Source organism: Salarias fasciatus, chromosome 15 (genome assembly GCF_902148845.1).
Source record: "Salarias fasciatus chromosome 15, fSalaFa1.1, whole genome shotgun sequence".
NCBI lineage: Eukaryota > Metazoa > Chordata > Actinopteri > Blenniiformes > Blenniidae > Salarias > Salarias fasciatus.
In genome coordinates, this window is record NC_043759.1 from 24,725,621 (window position 1) to 24,744,211 (window position 18,591).

Here is an 18,591-nt window from a genome sequence, read left to right on the forward strand (position 1 = left end):
CAGAAAAATTACAAGCAGCTTTGAAAATGAATGAATGAGTGAACGGAAAGCCACATCAGAATTACAATGCTACCTTGTACTGTTTTCATTGTAAAACATTATCTAAAGATACAGTGATGTTGGTACACAGATGGTATATAAATATACAAACATACATACATGCATACATACAGTAAATAGTGAAAACTTGGATATGAATACACAAAGCTATAAGTAAACAAGTTAGAATGAAAAAGAGAGCAAATATTTATCATGAGTTGCATGTGGACACTTAGCAAATAGTAAATGAAGACAGTTTCGCATTGGAAACATCCTGTCGAAATATTTTCACAAAAATGATCATTTTAAAAGCTGACCTGAACCACTTGTAGAAGAAAGCATAAACGAACGGGTTGAGCAATGAGTTTGAAAATCCGAACCACTTAAATGCTTCAATCAAGGTGAGTTGGATCGTGTTACCACTCAAGCGGTAAAATGACACAGAAAGAAAGAAAGGAGACCAACTCAAGAGGAAAACCCCGACAACTATCGCGAGAGTTTTTGTGGCCTTCCGCTCCATTTTACTGACACCTGCTTTACACTTTGTGTTGTTCTGGATGCTGCGAGCCTGCCTGTGCGCCACTCTGAATATCTTGAGATAAATCATTAAAATGATAAAAGTTGGGACATAAAAGGCAAAAACTGGTCCCATTTCAGCTGATTTTTGAATTTGGAATACATGGTATTTTTGGTGAGATTGCCCTGGGTCCAGTCCACGGAGGGTAGTTCCAACTCCAAGCAGAGCAGAAGCGGTCCAGGTCAGCAAGATCATGATCACTACAGTGCGCACTGTCATCTTAGTTTTGTATGCAAGAGGCTGGCAAACTACATAATATCTGTCCACAGAGATAAAACACAAGTTCAAAATAGATGATGTACAGAGGAATACATCGAAGGTGTTTTTCACTTTACACAACACACCTTCAACACACCAGCATGACCTGACAGGCAGAACGGCACTGAAAGGAAGAATTAGCATTCCGACAAGCAGGTCAGCCACAGCCAGAGAGAGGATGAGGTAGTTTGTAGGAGTGTGAAGCTGTGTGAAATACATGATGGAGGTTATGACAAGAAGGTTTCCACAAATTATCAGAACTGATAAAAAGCATACCAGCACACATAGTAACCGAGATATGGTCACATTTGACTGAGAAACATTGCAAAAATTTTCATAATCGAAAATATCATCAGTGATGTTTGGAAGGATTTGAAGTTCCATCCATAAATCACAAGTAAAACTGTATTCCTGAAAAAAGAGCGGAGAGGTTTCAGAGATTTTCACTGACAGCGCTCTGTCTGTGTTTCACTGCATGTCCAGCAACACAAGCACACTCGATTGCCTCTGGTCCCTGTGAACCTCTGAATGGTTTGTCTGAATGACTTTTATTTTTCTGGACTCATTTGCATAACAGGTTGAAAGGAGTGGTCAGAGGCGTTTCTGAACCCCTCACATTGAAAGGAGACACACCCACTCTTAATTCTGTTTTTTATTAGAAGTTAAAACATGTATTTTTCTAAATGCCAGTCACTACCAGTTAATTGTCCGGACACACCTTCTCATTCATTGTTTTTTTTTTCTTAAATTTATTCACTATTTAAATTGTACATTCTTATTGAAAGTATTAAACCTATGGAAGAACACATTTTAAATCATGTAGTAAACAAAAAAAAAAGGTGAAAAAACTCAAAAATGCTTTCATATTTAAGGTTCTTCAAAAAAGGCCCCCCTTTCTTTGGTTTGCTCACTCTTTTCTTTCTCTCAATGAGCTTCATGAGATCGTAACTTGAATTGCTTTTCCAGCATTCTTGAAGGAGTTCCAGATACGTTGAGCACTTGTTGGATGTTTTGTTGTCAGTCTATGGCCCATCTCACCTCAGACCATCTGGTCTGGGTTTAGGTCAGGTGACTGTGTATGTCAGGTCAACTGGCAGCTCTCCATCACTCCCCTTCCTGGTCAAACAGCCCTCAGACAGCCTGAAGGTGTCGGGGCGTGTTGTCCTGCTGGAAAGTAGATCATGATGAGGATTTATTTTGTCTGACTTTTATTTAGTAAAGGAAAGATGATTATATTGGCGGTCAAACATTTATTCCCAGTTCCACATTACATGACAATCAATACTATCTGAAGGTTTGTGAATTTCACTGAATTAATTTCACTTTACAGGCCTTGATTACCTGCACATGCTGATGGAACTTTTAGTTGTAGGTGCCAATCGATTACAAAAAAAAAAAAAAAAAAATCACACATCTGAATAATTAAACATGATTAATAGCATAACTTTTTTTTTAACTTTAGAACAAAATCACCAGTTTAATGCACAAAAATGGTTTATTATGAATGTTTAAACTTAGGTGGTGCATACATTTTATTTGTAAACAGTTTCACATGGAAAAACACAGAGTTCAAATGTGGCAGGTACTGACAGATGTTTTCGTGCAATTAATGCAAGTTTTGCCTTTGTGATCACCAAAAAAAAAGTTAATGTTGTCTGAGATCGTTTATTTTTCGTGTGTGTGTGTGTGTGCGTGTGTACAAACAAACACATTCTTAATCTTTGATTCATTCAGTGAAAGCTATAAGTGAAAATGTGAAAATTCTGTATATGAACACACTGCATGAAATACATGGGCCATACATCTTCGAGAAAGCTTCTTTTGTACATAGATGAAATGACAAATGTTTGCTCAAGGGAAAAAAAATCAGTCACATATGCAGAATCAGTAAACACAGGAAATAATGGACAATTGCCCTTTAAAGAGCTACTGGTTTCAAGAAAACAGATGTCTGTATGCTACTAACATCTAAAATAGAACAAAGAACTTGAATTAGTATTTACAACTTCAGCTTCTTATCTGTTCAAAATTTTGAAAGTACTAATCGTGCTTCAGAACAGCTTTGAATTAGAACAATCTCCTTGAAAAACCTTTCCAGAAATAATCATCTTAAAGGCTCTTCTGAACCAGCTGTAAAACAACCCGTACACTAATGGATTGAGCATTGAGTTGGACCATCCAAACCACTTCAGTGTTTCGAGCACAGGACCTGGTAGTGAGTAATTTGTCAGTGAGTGACAGGTGATAGAGAGAAAAAACGGAGTCCAAGACATGAGAAACACTCCAACAACTACAGCCAGCGTTTTAGTGGCCTTTCTCTCCATTTTACTTACAGCCGCTCCAGACTTTGTCATGATCTGGATACTGCGAGCCTGTCTGTGTGCCACCATCAGAATCTTCAAATAGATAGAGAGAATGATGACGGCTGGCAAGTAAAAAGCAAAAATGGCACCTGCAAGAGTGGACTGGGTGTTTTGATATATGTCACATTTCATGTTGCTCGCTGCTGATTGCTGCCGGTTTCGGTCACGTAGTGCAATTCCAATGCTCAGCACGGCAGGAACGGCCCAACTCACCAGGATCATGATCCCAGTCACACGGGTGTTCATTTTAGTTCTGTACGTGAGAGGCTGACACACCACAAAATATCTGTCAATGGAAATGAAGCACAAGTTCAAAATAGAGGAAGTGCACAGCAGCATGTCAAAGAAGCCTCTGACCTTGCAAAGCAAACCTGTGACATCCCAACACAGAGTGACGGACAGTACTGTGCTAAAAGGTAAAACTATAATCCCCACAAGCAGGTCAGCCACAGCCAGAGAGAGGATGAGGTAGTTTGTGGGAGTGTGGAGCTGTTTGAAGTACATGATCGAGATTATGACAAGACAGTTTCCACACGTTACCAAAACCGACAGCGAGCCTACAAATGCACATAATAAATAAGAAGTAACCGTAACGGCTTGTGAAGAAACATTACATAAAATCTCATATTCAAAGACATCATCAGTCCTGTTGAGAATGAATTTCGGTTTCATACATAAATCAACAATAATTCTGTATAAGGCCAATATACATCCAGTCTGGAAACGGTAACAGAGTGCTGTGGATTTCTGTGGAGCAGGGTTTCAGTTGTGTGTGTGTGTGTGCGTGTGTGTGTGTGTGTGTTTGTTTCAGTACATGCCCAGTCACATGTGTTCTGGTGGATGGCCCTGCTCTCTTTGACTCTGGGCAGCTCCTGGGTTTTTATCATTGTTTGAGCATTTGCATCATAGCATCTAGGGATTAACCTGAGGGTTGTTTTGGATGTTATGATTGGTGGGGTCTACTGGTGCTACTGAGGCAACTAATTGATGTTTTACTGTATTCAAAAATTAAGACTTCATCATTTACAATCTTATTATTATTAATATTATTTTCACTTTTATCGACCCAAACAATCTACATGTAACCCACCTCCAGAAGGGTTAATAAATACTATTCATTCATTTCTGATCATTATTTAATCATTTATTAAAGGTCCAGTGGCTGGATCCAAGCTGTTAGCATCATAGTTAGCTTAACTCAATTGCTGAAAGTCAATAGGAATCAGAGCTGGACTGACGAAAGTGGACAAAATACTCCTTCCAGTGGTCCAGGGGACGGCGTATTAGCACGTGAAGTAAATATGAATGGTTATAAAACATTTTAGAAGACGTGTTTTCTTTTCAATCCGTTAAATAACATTTTGATACACACAGATCTGCACAAGCATAGTGCTCCGCAGGGCTGTTCCGTCCTACAGGCGAAACAATACCCTGCCTGGGGCGCCATGTACTGGGGGGGGGGGGCGCCCCGATGCTCCATGCGAGCACCGCTCTGACGGGCTGTGGTGTGAGCAGCGCACTTCTCGGAATCTCTCGGCAACCCTGCTGCCCCCGCTCGACGACTGTCGGCACAGGGCGCTCGTTTCGGGCTCGCCTAGGGTGCCTGAGAAACCCGGACTGGCCCTGGTGCTCTGCGGAAGGATATACCGGAGCACAGCAGTAGAAGCCATAGACTCAGCCGCCCACGTTATTTTGAGGGCGTCAGTATTGCTTTCACTTGGACTAAGCAACTGTGAGAAGGGTGGTAGGAACCCTGCACACTAAAAAAATCCAAATTTGCGGACTGCTTTACGGCATGCATCACATCATGATATAACATTGTTTAGCCACCATTAGATTCATTACCTCGTCGCTATCCGTCCTTCACACAGCCACTGGAAACAAATGTAGGTGAGTTCAGTCCGACAGCATGCCACCGGGAGCAGCATTTTACGACGCCACGCGCTAGTCCTCATGGGAACTGTAGTATTCGTTCAGGTAAAACACTACTGCTTTTGTCCACTGGCACCGCCAAAATCAACGAAAACTGAAAGTTCCTTAGTGTTGCTTTAAGTGCATTAGTTGTGAATGACATTTTGCTTTGTGAAAGGTAATTTTGAGTTCATTTAAGTTGAGTGAAAGCAGTAAAGCTGTAATTTAAAGGTGCATTAAGGAGTTTTTCAATTTTAAAAATACTTATTTTCCACCATAAATATGTTACAAATATTCAATGATGTGCAAAATGTCCCCTGACATATTCATTGCAAGTACCTCTAACAGCGCTAAATTGTCACTTGAAAGTTGCAGTGCCGGTCCGGCACCAGAATTTTTTTGCTGAGAATTTAAGAGAATGTGATGTAATGCTGGCCTGATTTTCTTAAGTTTTGTTTTGTCCGCCATTACTCCGCCAGATGCTTAGCAGCAACAACTGAGCAGTATTGAGGATGGATCTTCCAGAAAGTAAGAAAAGACCAGCTTCTAGCGCTGCCACAACTCCAGCACAGACTCCACCAGGCAAAAGAAACTTAAATTTTACTCGAGTGCTACTAAAAGAGTGAGGAATGAGTTCCCCTCGTCCGTGCACGTACATGGACGCAAGCCACAGGCACGAGCGTTTCACTAAGCTGCAGTTACGCCCATGCCCTGCAGGGGCCGTTGTTTCACATAAAACGTGCAAACTCCTTAATGCACCTTTAAGTTAATTTTGTAGTCAGAAACAATGTATTTCGTTTAATTCTTTTATTCAAAATCTAAACTCTTATACTAAAGAAAGGTTAAAATTAGAGAAAACACACTTGAGAAAACATGTTTTGCCTTCATTTGAAAATTTGAATTTATTGGTTGAATGTCATCTTAAAAGGACCATTTATTATGATTGGTTAAAATGATTTATTTTGACATAACAAAACCTTGATTGCCTAAATTAGCAACATGTAAACTATAGTGTTGTGATTTCCTGATTGAAACAGAAATGTTAATGCTGTACAACACTTTGAACACTGTGAAAACTTCGGTGAACACTTTGAAGAAGTTCTATGGATGCTGATGCATTAGGAATTGGACTGTAAACCTGTTTTCTAAAGAGAGGTCAGTTTTTTTTTTTTGATGCTTGGAAAAAAGTGAAGTTTCTGTTCTCGTGTCTGACGAGGCTGATTAGCGATCCAATTGATGGCGAGCCTCCAGGTCGACCTTTGATGCTTCCAGAAAAATTTTGTGTTCCACCACACCACTCACCAGATTGTGCTGTAGGATTGTGGCAGTCCCACTGACCGACACCAACGAAAGTCTGCATTGAATATCCCTGATTATTGACAAACACCTGACTTCTGAATCTTCATAAAAAGTGCCACACAAATAAAGTTGATTCCTCAAAATAGAACCGGAGAATACAATTTTTTTTAAAAAGATACGTTTTAAATTATTGTAATCCAAATAGAGCTCAGTGAGTATGTTTATACCATTGTGTTGTATTGTGCTCTCTATCCTGTTTTTTTTCTGTCTTTCTATTCTCAAAAATCAAAGCAGAAGAGCAGAGTCTATGCTTGGGTCTGTTCAACAAAAAGTCTTCTCATCTGAGTCTGGTTCTGCAGAAAGTCTCCTTCTCTGAGTCTGGTTCTGCAGAAAGTCTCCTCTCAGTCTGGTTCAGAAGGTTTTTTTCCACTTGAACTATACTGTCCTTTTCACTGTGTCCTCTATTTGCTCACATGGATTTTTTTTCTCTGTAAAAATGCCTTGAAATTACTCTTATGTTTGGCATGATAGAAATAGAACAATATTGACAAAAAATATTTTTCTGTGTCTTAGTCTTTATATGCTATCCAACACAATCTGACACTTGTAGAATCAGAGGTCGTTGCAGTGTAACCAATTAGTGGTGATTTTACCTGTATACTTGCTCTCCCTAAAGGTGCTTAAGTCCCCCGGGCCAGCCGTCTTTTCTGCTGTTCGCACAGTTTGAAATGTGTTGATTTTCCCTGTTCTTTCACATTCAAGCCACCCAAGGATGGAGGGACAAAGAATAAAGCTGAAAAAACATCCTTTTCTGAACTTCCAGCATGATGAATGGCCTCTTCGTTAATTTTCTTCAATCCAGCCCGATATATGCCTATGCCTCCATATTCATTGTGTTGGCCCCTTCCTCAGCTTGGATGATACAATACATGGATCTCACTGCTCTTTGCATTCTTGACAATGTTAATCTCCAGTTTCCTTCAGTTGTACCAGAGAGGCATAGGTCCTTCTCCCTCCTATCTACAGATCTAGAGTTGATCGATGTCAACAAGACTAACCAGTGATAACTGATAACAGTCTTGGAGGTGCAGTTATTGGTACAGCTGGATGATTACTGAGCATAAGACACATGCCCACATGATGAGATGATAATCTGTCGACAGCTGGGGACAACAACACTGAGCTGAGTTCATTTCCTTTGTAGATGATATCAGAAAGGACTGTTCTAAAGGCCTCTTGGAGTGCACTGGTGAAGTAACGGTGAAGATCCCATGCAAGTCTGGTTACTTTACAATGTAATACTTGCCAAAGTTGAGTTCTCTGTCAGTGGAACTGTTGACCTGCCAGAAGGACCAGAGAGGATCAAGCAGAAGACCAGTGAATTTCTTCAGGTGAGCCAGCACCTCCTTTTATTGACAATGTGTCTGCTTTCACTGAGACCGATTTACCAAAAAATAATTAAAAAATAGTATTTCTATAATAAAACATTTTTATCGCTCTCTTGGTTATTAAAGGGACTTAAGGCAAGATTTGTGAAAAACTACACATGCATTTCCAGTTTATTCAATGCTAATGGGTCGTGAAGCATTAAAAACCTAAAATAACAGGCCAATCCGCGTATCTGTCTGTTGCCTTATACAGGCTGTGTGCCAAATAATTTGTTGCTGTTCGGGGTTCGAATTTCCCGCGCAGTCGTGGGGATGTGACGTAAATTGACACTGTATGCGCGTTGCCGAATAGGAAGAACATGGCCGCCGTGGACACGGTCTCAAACACTGCTGGGATCAGGGGCGGGCAGTGTTGCCAACTTGGTGACTTTTTCGTTAAATCTGGTGACTTTCCAAAGCCTCTTGGCAACTTTTTTTGTCAAAAGTAACTAGCGACAAATTTAGCGACTTTTTCTGGTGCTCTGGAGACGTGACAGGACGTCTCCGCTGTCCTCAGCAAGCAGCGGATGCTGCCGTGAGCCCCTCCCCCGTCCCAAAGCACTCTCAGGCGGCCAGTCTCATGCAGTGCTCCCAGCTGCAGGCAGAGCTAAGAGGAGACCCCCACCAATCCGTCCACACTTCAAATGAGTCGCGCGTGCGCAACTTTGCCGCTGCTCACTTGCTGACAAACCAAAATCAACAGAAGAAAGTTCATTTGTAGTTCTATTTGTAGTTTCATTTGTCCGCTCTCCCGATATATTATATATTTGCTCCCGTCTGTGAAAGCACGAGCCCCCCCCCCCCATTCCCTCTTCATACAATCGGATAATCCACTCAAAGCCCACAAAAAACACCACGAAGAAAAAAAGGACTTTATCAGCGTTATCTCGTGAGTCAAAAAAAAAAAAAAGAAAAAAAAATGACCAAAGCCGGGCAGGCACCCGAATGAATATTGGATATGCGTTTGATTCATGGAGGGAACTTCAGCTGCATTTGGGAGTGAAAACGGATGCTGACAAAAATCACATAATATGCGCTGTGGTTTTGCAGTATACCGCGATGTAGTAAACAGCATGAGCATCCCTGGTGCAGTGCTGTGAAGACGGACTTTCTGTAAAATGTCTGTGCGCGCTCCCGTGCCGCCTTGGCTGGTGGCTGCAGTTACCCGTAGCGCCTATCGCGGCAGCACTGAGGTAAATTTTGTAAAGTTGCCTTAAGTCCCTTTAAGTACAAATAATGAGTGACACAGATATTAAAGCTCGTGTCCGGAGTTTCCGTTCGTTTCCAATGTATGTATCATTTTTCAATAGAGCTCCAATGTGTCAGTCTGGTTCGATACTACAATATAATATTAGCATAAAGCAATATAAAAATTTATTTATGAGCCCCGCCTTCCTCTCATAGACTCCCATGTTATCCGAAAAAGCGCCGGTCAGCTTCAGTCAATAGATTTCGAGTTTCCGCTTTGTCATGCTGTCAATCTACTTGTGCACGCAGCCAGAGAGCACGCGCACTTGCCCAGGCAGAGGTGAGTTACACCAGCCGCCGCGCTTACCTTGGATATATCCACTGTCTGCTGAACATCCACCATAAACAGCTAAACATGTAGGATGCTGTAGGACTCAGAGGCTCTCATTTTCACCCAACAGATAATGCGCATGCATTATTAAAGGGGCGTGGCTCGGTTGCTCATGAAAGCAGAGGGAGGGTGGAACCTCGAGACATTGGATTAAAAAAAACCTCTCTCTTTCAAAACTCCAGACACGAGCTTTAAGTTCTTCCCGAGCGTAAACTTTCTGAACAGCCACCATCTTGGTCGCAATGTCAGAGAACAGCATTAGCAACAAGACTCAGGAAAACACAGACATGGATGCACCACAAAGTCAAGAAAAAAAGATTGTCAAGCATTTCAAACTGGTCATCAGTCATTTAACTATTTTTTTGAAGAAGATAAAGAGTTTGACAGACAGTGTTCGAGGGGGCACCGGGTTTCTGATTGATTTTTGTCTCTTGATCACGTGGGCTTTACTGACGAAAGATCTTATGATGCCAGACCCTATTTTGTAACTTTATTACATTTTAGTTGGTGATAAATGGGTCTGATAACAAGTCACGTACAGATTTCAGATTCAGATTTCATCATGTACCAGATTCACTTTTCATGTAAAATACATACTTTAAACCGACACTAAGGAACTTTTCAACCTTAATAAAACATTTTAATATCTTTTGTGATGATACATCGACTTACAGCTAGCTGAATGACCCTCTGTCACGGGCTGAGGGCGTCAGTATTGCTTCACTTGGACTGAGCAGCTGTGAGAAGGGTGGTAGGAACCCTGCACACTGAAACACTCCAAATGTGTGGACTGCTTTACGGCATGCGTCACATCATGATAGAACATTGTTTAGCCACCATTAGATTCATGACCTTGTCGCTATCCGTCCTTCACACAGCCACTGGAAACAATTGAAGGGAGTTCAGTCCGACAGCACACCACCAGGAGCAGCACGCGCTAGGCCTCATGGGAACTGTAGTATTCCTTCAGGCAAAACACTACCGCTTTTGTCCACTGGCGCCACCAAAATCAACAAAAACTGAAAGTTCCTTAGTGTCGCTTTAAGTTTCACATGTATTATTTATGAGAGTGGCCAGTTCAGAAAACCTGCAATGCTCTGGTCTGCAAATATGGTAACGTTCAGTCTCAACGGAACAGATTAAGATAGTTCAAAATCCTTAATGAAAAGAACAAAATCAAAGACCAATACGTCCCTGGTATTGTGCACCCGGGGCCCCACCGTGGAGCCAGGCCTGGGGTTGTGGCACCTGGCGGCCGGGCCTTTGCTCACGGGACCCGGTCGGTCTCAGCCAGATGTGACAAAGTGGGTCTGATCTCTGTTGGGCTCACCACCCGCCGAGGGAACTGTAGGGGCCGGGTGCGATTTGGATTGGGTGGCAGCCCACAGCAGGGTGCTCAGTGAACTGATGCCCAGACACAGAGACTACCTCTCGGGACATGGAATGTCAACTTGTTGGAGAGGAAGGAGCCCAAGCATAGTGCTCCGCGGAAGGATATACCGGTGCACAGCGGCTGAGTCTATGGCTTCTACTGCTGTGCTCCGGTATATCACTGGAGCACTGCGCATGCGCAGGTCTGTGTGTATCAAAACATTATTTTAATGGATTGAAAAGAAAACACGTCTTTTAAAATGTTTTTTAACCATTCGGATTTACTTCATGTGCTAATACGCCGTCCCCTGGACCACTGGAAGGAGTATTTTGTCCACCTTCATCAGTCCGGCTCTGTCTCCTCTTCACCTCCCGCAATTGAGCTAAGCTAACTGCGATGCTAACAGCTGGGATCCAGTCACTGGACTAACGGACACAAAAAAGGTATTTATGAGCTTATCTCACTTGTAAATGATCGGGATAGGGCGTGGGTCCAAAATCTTCGGAGTATTCCTTTAAGTACAGCGAGGTGTCAGAGCGGCGGAACTACGCTGGCCGGATCCCTGCTGATGAGCGCCCCGCCCCGATAGTGTCAGCACGGTCGGCGGCCCGAGAAACTTCGGGACCACACCGCCTCCACCGGGTTCGTCCCCAACAAAGCACTGGTCCGCGGCCCCGAAGTGGCTGCCCGCGCTCTTTCATGGGATGCCCTCTCCACAGCCACATCTCTCAAGAGCAGCTATCCTCCCTCTTCCTGTGCTTGTTTGACAAAGCATCAAGCTCGGCGGGGCTCTCCCTCGCTTCATCCGTTATATGATAAGTAGCGTAGAATGGTGAGCAGACTGTGCACGGAGCCGCCTGGATGCACGCACGGTCACCGGCTCTTCCTACACGCTCTGGCCACGTGGCGGCTGTGGACGCGGGGCACAGCAGCGAGCTGGGGCCACTAGCTTTCCCACCGTGTGCGTCACGCAAGCGGAGCGCTGCCAATGTCCTGCTGGCACCCCGCAAACGCTCCAGGCTGCACTATCCGCCGGCTTCAGCTCATGTGAGTACGACGAAGCGTCAGAGCAGCGAAGCCATGCGGCCCGGGTCCCCGCCGTAAGGCACCTCGCTCCCGGCGTCACTCACAACGCTTCCACCTGCGTTTATCCACTGGCCTCTGCTCGTGTTAGCACAGCGAGGCGTCAGAGCGGCGGAGCCATGCCGCCCCGGGCCACTGCTGTGCAGCGTCCTGGCCCCAGCATCACTCATACCGCTTCCAGCGATGTTCTCTACCGGCTCCTGTCTGTGTTAGCACAACGGAGCGGCGCACTCATGCCGCCCCAGGTTCCCGACGTAGGGCGCTCCGGTCCCGGCTTCATTCGTTACGCTCCCAGTGACGTTTCTCTGCTGGTTTCCACCTGTACTGAGACGGCGAAGCCTCAGAGCGGTGGAGCTCTGCTGGCCCGGGCTCCCGCTATTGAGTGTCCCAGTCCCGGCATCATCATCACAGCAGGGCCGAGCGCGATTACTGACCCCGGCAGCCTCCGGTGTGACCTGCTGGCAGCTGCCGCTCCTGCCAGCAGTTGCCAGTACTGTACTGACCTCTCCCGTTCCGTCCAGCCAGTTCTGCTGGCAGCTGCCGCTCCCACCAGTAGTTGCCAGTAATTTACTGACCTCCCTTCTTCCCTCGTGCCAGTTTTGCTGTCCCCTCACCTCACAAGTCAGTACAGCCATAGACCGCCAGTGTTCAATTTTCCACCATATTGAAGCCCCCTGTAGGCAGAGGTCAGTAACTACAGGTCAGGTCAGCGCCATTCAACCCTATGGGTGAGCAGCCGCTGAAGCCCCCTGCAGGCAGATGTCAGTAACTACAGGTCAGCTCCATTCAACTCTATGGGTAAGGACCACTGAAGCCCCCCACAGGCAGAGGTCAGTAACTACAGGTCAGGTCAGCGCCATTCAACCCTATGGGTGAGCAGCCACTGAAGCCCCCTGCAGGCAGAGGTCAGTAACTACAGGTCAGCGCCATTCAACTCTATGGGTTACTCACTCACATCTTGAACCCTTAAGCATATGGCCTCGGTCTTTAAACTGGCCAGGTGACAACAACATGGCCTGTCACTGACTCAACAAACTCATTTTTTTCCACTGGCCACCACTGGGGGGGGGGAGGGTCTGATAAAAGGCCACTCAAATCAAACTCCAAACTATTGTGACCCTGATCACGACCCTGAGCGAGGACATTTTTATGATTTTCAAACTTTCACTAACAAGTTGAATTGTTCCATGTCAGAATTTACTTAAAGGGCAACTCCGGTTTTTGGACATCTGGACCTTATTTCCAGGTGTGTGCATGCTCATATACTCAGACAAACATTGTGCAGCATGGAGTCCTTCAGAAGTCATTTAGATCCAAGCGATGTAGCGGGGGCCATGGCAAGGGAGCTTCAGCGCGGGACATAATCTCTGCAAAATCGCTCATTTCGGCTATATTTTTTCATCCATTGCCAGTGTTATCATAAAGTCAGCCTGTCTACTGTCTTCAGGTGGGTCAGCTGACAATTTTCGCTAACTTAGCCACAATTAGCTCGGATGGGAACGTCTCAGAGCTCCTCTCCCCAGCAGAGAGGCACTTTGGCTGGGCCTCGGCTGTCACGTCATGCGGGCGTCTGACTTCCAGGGCCGAGTTGGTCGGAGTCAGGGCTGAGGTGGGTAAATGGTCCGGAGCTTGCTCCACGGAGTCTCCGGAGGTCTCCAGGTGGGCCTGGCCTCGGTGCGCGCGGGGACCCGCCGTGTTCCACCTGGATGTCTCCCCTCACTGAGGGTCTCCAGAGGTCTCCAGGCCGGCCTGGGCACACCGCGCGCACGGCTGGGTCTCTCTCCCCTCGCCGGGAGAACCTGGAGGTCTCCAAGCCATGTGCGCGGCCCGCAGTGTGCGCGGGGACCCGCCTTGTTCTGCCTGGATGTCTCTCCTCACCGAGACTTCCGGGTCCTCCCGGCGAGGGGAGAGACCCAGCCGCCCGCACGGTGTGCCCAGGCCGGCCTGGAGACCTCTGGAGACTCCGTGGAGCAAGCTCCGGGCCATTTACCCACCTCAGCCCTGACTCCGACCAACTAGGCCCTGGAAGTCAGACGCCTGCATGACATGACAGCCGAGGCCCAGCCAAAGTGCCTCTCTGCTGGGGAGAGGAGCTCCGCGACGTTCCCATCCGAGCTAATTGTGGCTAAGTTAGCGAAAATTGTCAGCTGACCCACCTGAAGACAGTAGACAGGCTGACTTTATGATAACACTGGCAATGGATGAAAAAATATAGCCGAAATGAGCGATTTTGCAGAGATTATGTCCCGCGCTGAAGCTCCCTTGCCATGGCCCCCGCTACATCGCTTGGATCTAAATGACTTCTGAAGGACTCCATGCTGCACAATGTTTGTCTGAGTATATGAGCATGCACACACCTGGAAATAAGGTCCAGATGTCAAAAAACCGGAGTTGCCCTTTAAGTAAATTCTGACATGGAACAATTCAACTTGTTAGTGAAAGTTTGAAAATCATAAAAATGTCCTCGCTCGGTGTCGTGATCAGGGTCACGATAGTTTGGAGTTTGATTTGAGTGGCCTTTTATCAGACCCTCCCCCCCCAGTGGTGGCCAGTGGAAAAAAATGAGTTTGTTGAGTCAGTGACAGGCCATGTTGTTGTCACCTGGCCAGTTTAAAGACCGAGGCCGTATGCTTAAGGGTTCAAGATGTGAGTGAGTAACCCATAGAGTTGAATGGCGCTGACCTGTAGTTACTGACCTCTGCCTGCGGGGGGCTTCAGCGGCTGCTCACCCATAGGGTTGAATGGAGCTGACCTGACCTGTAGTTACTGACCTCTGCCTGCAGGGGGCTTCAGTGGTCCTTACCCACTGAGTTGAATGGAGCCGACCTGTAGTTACTGACCTCTGCCTGCAGGGGACTTCAGCGGCTGCTCACCCATAGGGTTGAATGGAGCTGACCTGACCTGTAGTTACTGACCTCTGCCTGCAGGGGGCTTCAGCGGCTGCTCACCCATAGGGTTGAATGGAGCTGACCTGTAGTTACTGACCTCTGCCTGCAGGGGGCTTCAGCGGCCCTAACCCATTGGGTTGAATGGAGCTGACCTGACCTGTAGTTACTGACCTCTGCCTGCAGGGGGCTTCAGCGGCTGCTCACCCATAGGGTTGAATGGCGCTGACCTGACCTGTACTTACTGACCTCTGCCTGCGGGAGGCTTCAGTGGTCCTTACCCATAGAGTTGAATGGAGCTGACCTGTAGTTACTGACCTCTGCCTGCAGGGGGCTTCAGCGGCTGCTCACCCATAGGGTTGAATGGCGCTGACCTGACCTGTAGTTACTGACCTCTGCCTACAAGGGGCTTCAATATGGTGGAAAATTGAACACTGGCGGTCTATGGCTGTACTGACTTGTGAGGTGAGGGGACAGCAAAACTGGCACGAGGGAAGAAGGGAGGTCAGTAAATTACTGGCAACTACTGGCGGGAGCGGCAGCTGCCAGCAGAACTGGCTGGACGGAACGGGAGAGGTCAGTACAGTACTGGCAACTGCTGGCAGGAGCGGCAGCTGCCAGCAGGTCACACCGGAGGCTGCCGGGGTCAGTAATCGCGCCTGCTGTCTCTCCATCATCACCGGGGTTCAGCGGCATGAGAAGCCTCGGGATCATGCAGCCTCCACCAGTTTGCCCCCGACAAAGCGCTGGTCCGCGGCCCCTAAGCGACCGCCTGTGCTCTTTTAGGGGATGCCCCCTCTTCGCCGCGCTGTGGCCGTGAAAGGGGGTCACAGCAGCAAGCTAAGGCCACTGGCTGACCCACCGTGCGCTACGCGCAGCATCCAAGCTGCGTTGTCTGCCAGCTTCCGCCTGTATTTGTCACGCCCTGTGCCCCTGCACCCATGTGGGGGCGCTCGGGTCCTTCCGCCTCGCACCCGTGACAGTATTAGCACAGCAAAGCGTCAGAGCGGTGGACTATGCCAGCCCGGGTTCCCGCTGATGAGCGCCCCGGCCCCGGCATCATCACCGAGGTCAGCGGCCCGAGAACTTCGGGATCACGCCTCCTCCACCGGGTTTGTCCCCAGCTAAGCGCTGGTTCGCGGCCCCGAACAAGCTTCCCATGCTCTTTCATGGGACGCCCCCTCCACAGCCCTTTTCACCGAGGGCCTCTCATCTCCCGAGGCCGGGAGGATGGTGGGCCATCTCTTCAGGCCGTGGTACAGCCGCTCACGTTCCGCTTCGGACGTGGCGTGCTTGTTGGGACCGCTCTCTCCCTGGTTGTCCAGGACGCTGAGACGCGGCTATGCCCTGCAGTTCGCCTGTCGCCTGCCTCTCTTCAATGGGGTTCTTCGTACGTGGCTCGCATGCCCTGCGGGGGCGGCCAATCCCGAAGCAGAAGTGTCCTTGCTCCTCTGCCGGGGCGCGGTTATGGAGCTCAGCATGGAGGAGGAGCACTCGGCCTTTTTATTCCCCCTACTTCTTGGTTCCAAGAAGAGCGGAGGTTTGAGACCCATTCTGGACCTGCGAGTCCTAAACACTCTCATAGCCACCAGGAGGTTCCACTTGCTGATGGTCAAACACCTCTTGGAGAGCTCTGGGGGTTTTTGGTGAACCGGGACAGGAGTGCGCCCACCCCAGCTCAGCACATGGCTTTCCTGGGTTTGGAGCTGGCCACGCTCTCCTTGACGCCCCGCTTCTCCACCCACAGGCGAACTTCCCTCCTTTCGGCCCTGAGGTCTGCAGTGACCACACCTCTGGTCAGGGTTCGTTTGGTCAGGACCGTCCTAGGTTTAATGGCCGCGGCCCACCCAGTGGTACGGTTGGGTCTTCTACACATGCACAGGCTGCAACAGTGGTTTGCACGCCTCCGCTGCTTGGGGAAGCGGGACGGATGCACACAGGTCTCGATCCCGCCCTGGGCACGCCAGGATCTCCTTTTCTGGATGGATCCTGCTCTCCTTATGCAAGGAGTCCCCCTGGGCTGCATATCGCATCACGTCGAGGTGTTCGCGGATGCGTCTCTCGTAGGAGGGGGGCACCCTAGACCACCTGGCGGTGGGTGGTACCTGGGATTCCATGGAGTTCCTCCAGGCCCTGGCGGTGTTTGCATTGGCCATTGCAGCGGGTCATGGCGGCTTTGGCCGCTTCTCTGCACGCAGTCACCCACTGGTGAAGCGGTTTCTGCGCGGGGCATGTCGGCCACGGCCACCCCCCAGGCATGTTGTCTCCCCGTGGGACCTCCACACTGTGTAGGACCCCTTAAGGGACCCCTCCTTCGAGCCTTTGGAGCAGGCGAAGGACCGCCTTCTCTCCTTTAAGGCCGCCATCTTGTTGGCGCTGGTGTCCGCCAAGAGAGTTGGGGATCTCTGTCTTGTCGGTCCACCCATCCTGCATGGTGTTCAGCCAGGATGGGGGACTCGTGCACCTCTGGCCTAACCTGGCCTTTCATCCCAAGGTGATCACTTCGGACTTCCGGTCGCAAGTGATCCGGATCAGAACGCTTGGCTCCTTGCCTGGCTCCTCTGGGGACGACCCATGGCTGCGGTTGCTGTGCCCGGTCAGGGCTTTGCATTGCTCTGTGCAGCACATAGCTGGCTTTTGTGCTACGGACCAGCTGTTTGTGAGGCTTGGAGCCAGAGGGCGTGGAGCCCCGCTGACCTCTCAGCGTCTCGCTCACTGGGTGGGGGGTGGCGCTATTGCAGCTGCCTACAAGGCACAGAATCTCTCGCCGCCGGCAGTGATTCATGCTCATTCCACACGGAGTAGAGCTGCTTCTGTGGCCCTGTGCAGAGATGTCACGGTGGGTGACATCTGCCAGGCTGCCTCCTGGGCCTCTGCGTCCACTTTGTGCGCTCATATCTGATGGATATGTGCACAGACACTGTGGCCATGTCGATTTGCAGCGAGAACGCGAGTTCTGTCGCTTGACCATGTTGGTCCCTGTAGCCCTGCTGCCGCATCCCGAGTGGGGTCGTGGACCAGGGGTTTTTCCCGCCTGGCTCTGCCGCGGCTGGTGGATGTTGTGGCCGTGTCGGTGCTTAGCGGGAACAGGAGTTCTGCCGCTTACCGTGTTGGTCCTTCTGGCCCAGCTGTCGCGTCCCGAGTGGGGTCGAGGACCAGGGATTTTCCCCGCCTGCCGCTGTGGCTTCGCCCCGGTCGACGTGTGTGTGTGTTGCTTGGCGATGCTTATGCACGTTTGGGCAGTGCCTCGGTGCAGGCTGCTTGCCCCATTTCTCCTGGAAGTTATTTCGGCCGTTCTGACGTACGGTTTGTTTACTTCCGTTTTGCCAGCTGGGAGTACATTCATCCCCTACGGCAGTGGTTCTCAATGTTTTTCTGTTACGCCCCCCCTAGCAAGAAGAAAACAATTGATTAATAGGATAGGATTAATGGCTACAATGAGCACGTTTTGCAGTGCACAGCTTCTCAAAGCGAGGTTTGGCTTCACAAAGGTAAGATGTTGCAAAAGGAAGCATAATGCCCACAGACCTCTGCTCTTAGAGTGGATATTGCCTCTCGACACTCAGCCATAATTCTCTTTTGACTCACTGTCTTCGTCTCTCTCCGCCTTTCTTTTCATCCCTGTTAAAAATGTCTTCATGTTGTCTCAGGATTTGTTTACTGCGCTTCACATCGCAGCTCGTTGCAAAAAAAAAAACCTACACCGTAGAGCTGCACACACTCTGACAATGAGAGCACCACTGCCAACTACTGGAGTGGATGTGCAATTACACTTTATTTTTGTCCGGCGGGAAAAAA

General features: G+C 48.2%; 2 protein-coding genes across 2 annotated transcripts; both read right to left on the bottom strand.

Moving 5' to 3' along the window:
* Positions 1-271: 271 nt before the first annotated feature.
* LOC115402360 (trace amine-associated receptor 1-like) lies at positions 272-2,678 on the bottom strand. The gene is made up of 2 exons (XM_030110868.1): positions 2,666-2,678; positions 272-1,134 (listed from the first exon to the last, which is right to left on the bottom strand). Exons 1-2 carry the CDS (start codon positions 2,676-2,678, stop codon positions 272-274), a joined length of 876 nt encoding a protein of 291 aa, XP_029966728.1.
* A 247-nt stretch (positions 2,679-2,925) lies between these two features.
* LOC115402361 (trace amine-associated receptor 1-like) lies at positions 2,926-4,124 on the bottom strand. The gene is made up of 2 exons (XM_030110869.1): positions 4,052-4,124; positions 2,926-3,833 (listed from the first exon to the last, which is right to left on the bottom strand). The coding sequence occupies exons 1-2, from the start codon at positions 4,122-4,124 to the stop codon at positions 2,926-2,928; spliced, it is 981 nt and encodes a 326-aa protein (XP_029966729.1).
* Between the last annotated feature and the right edge of the window lie 14,467 nt (positions 4,125-18,591).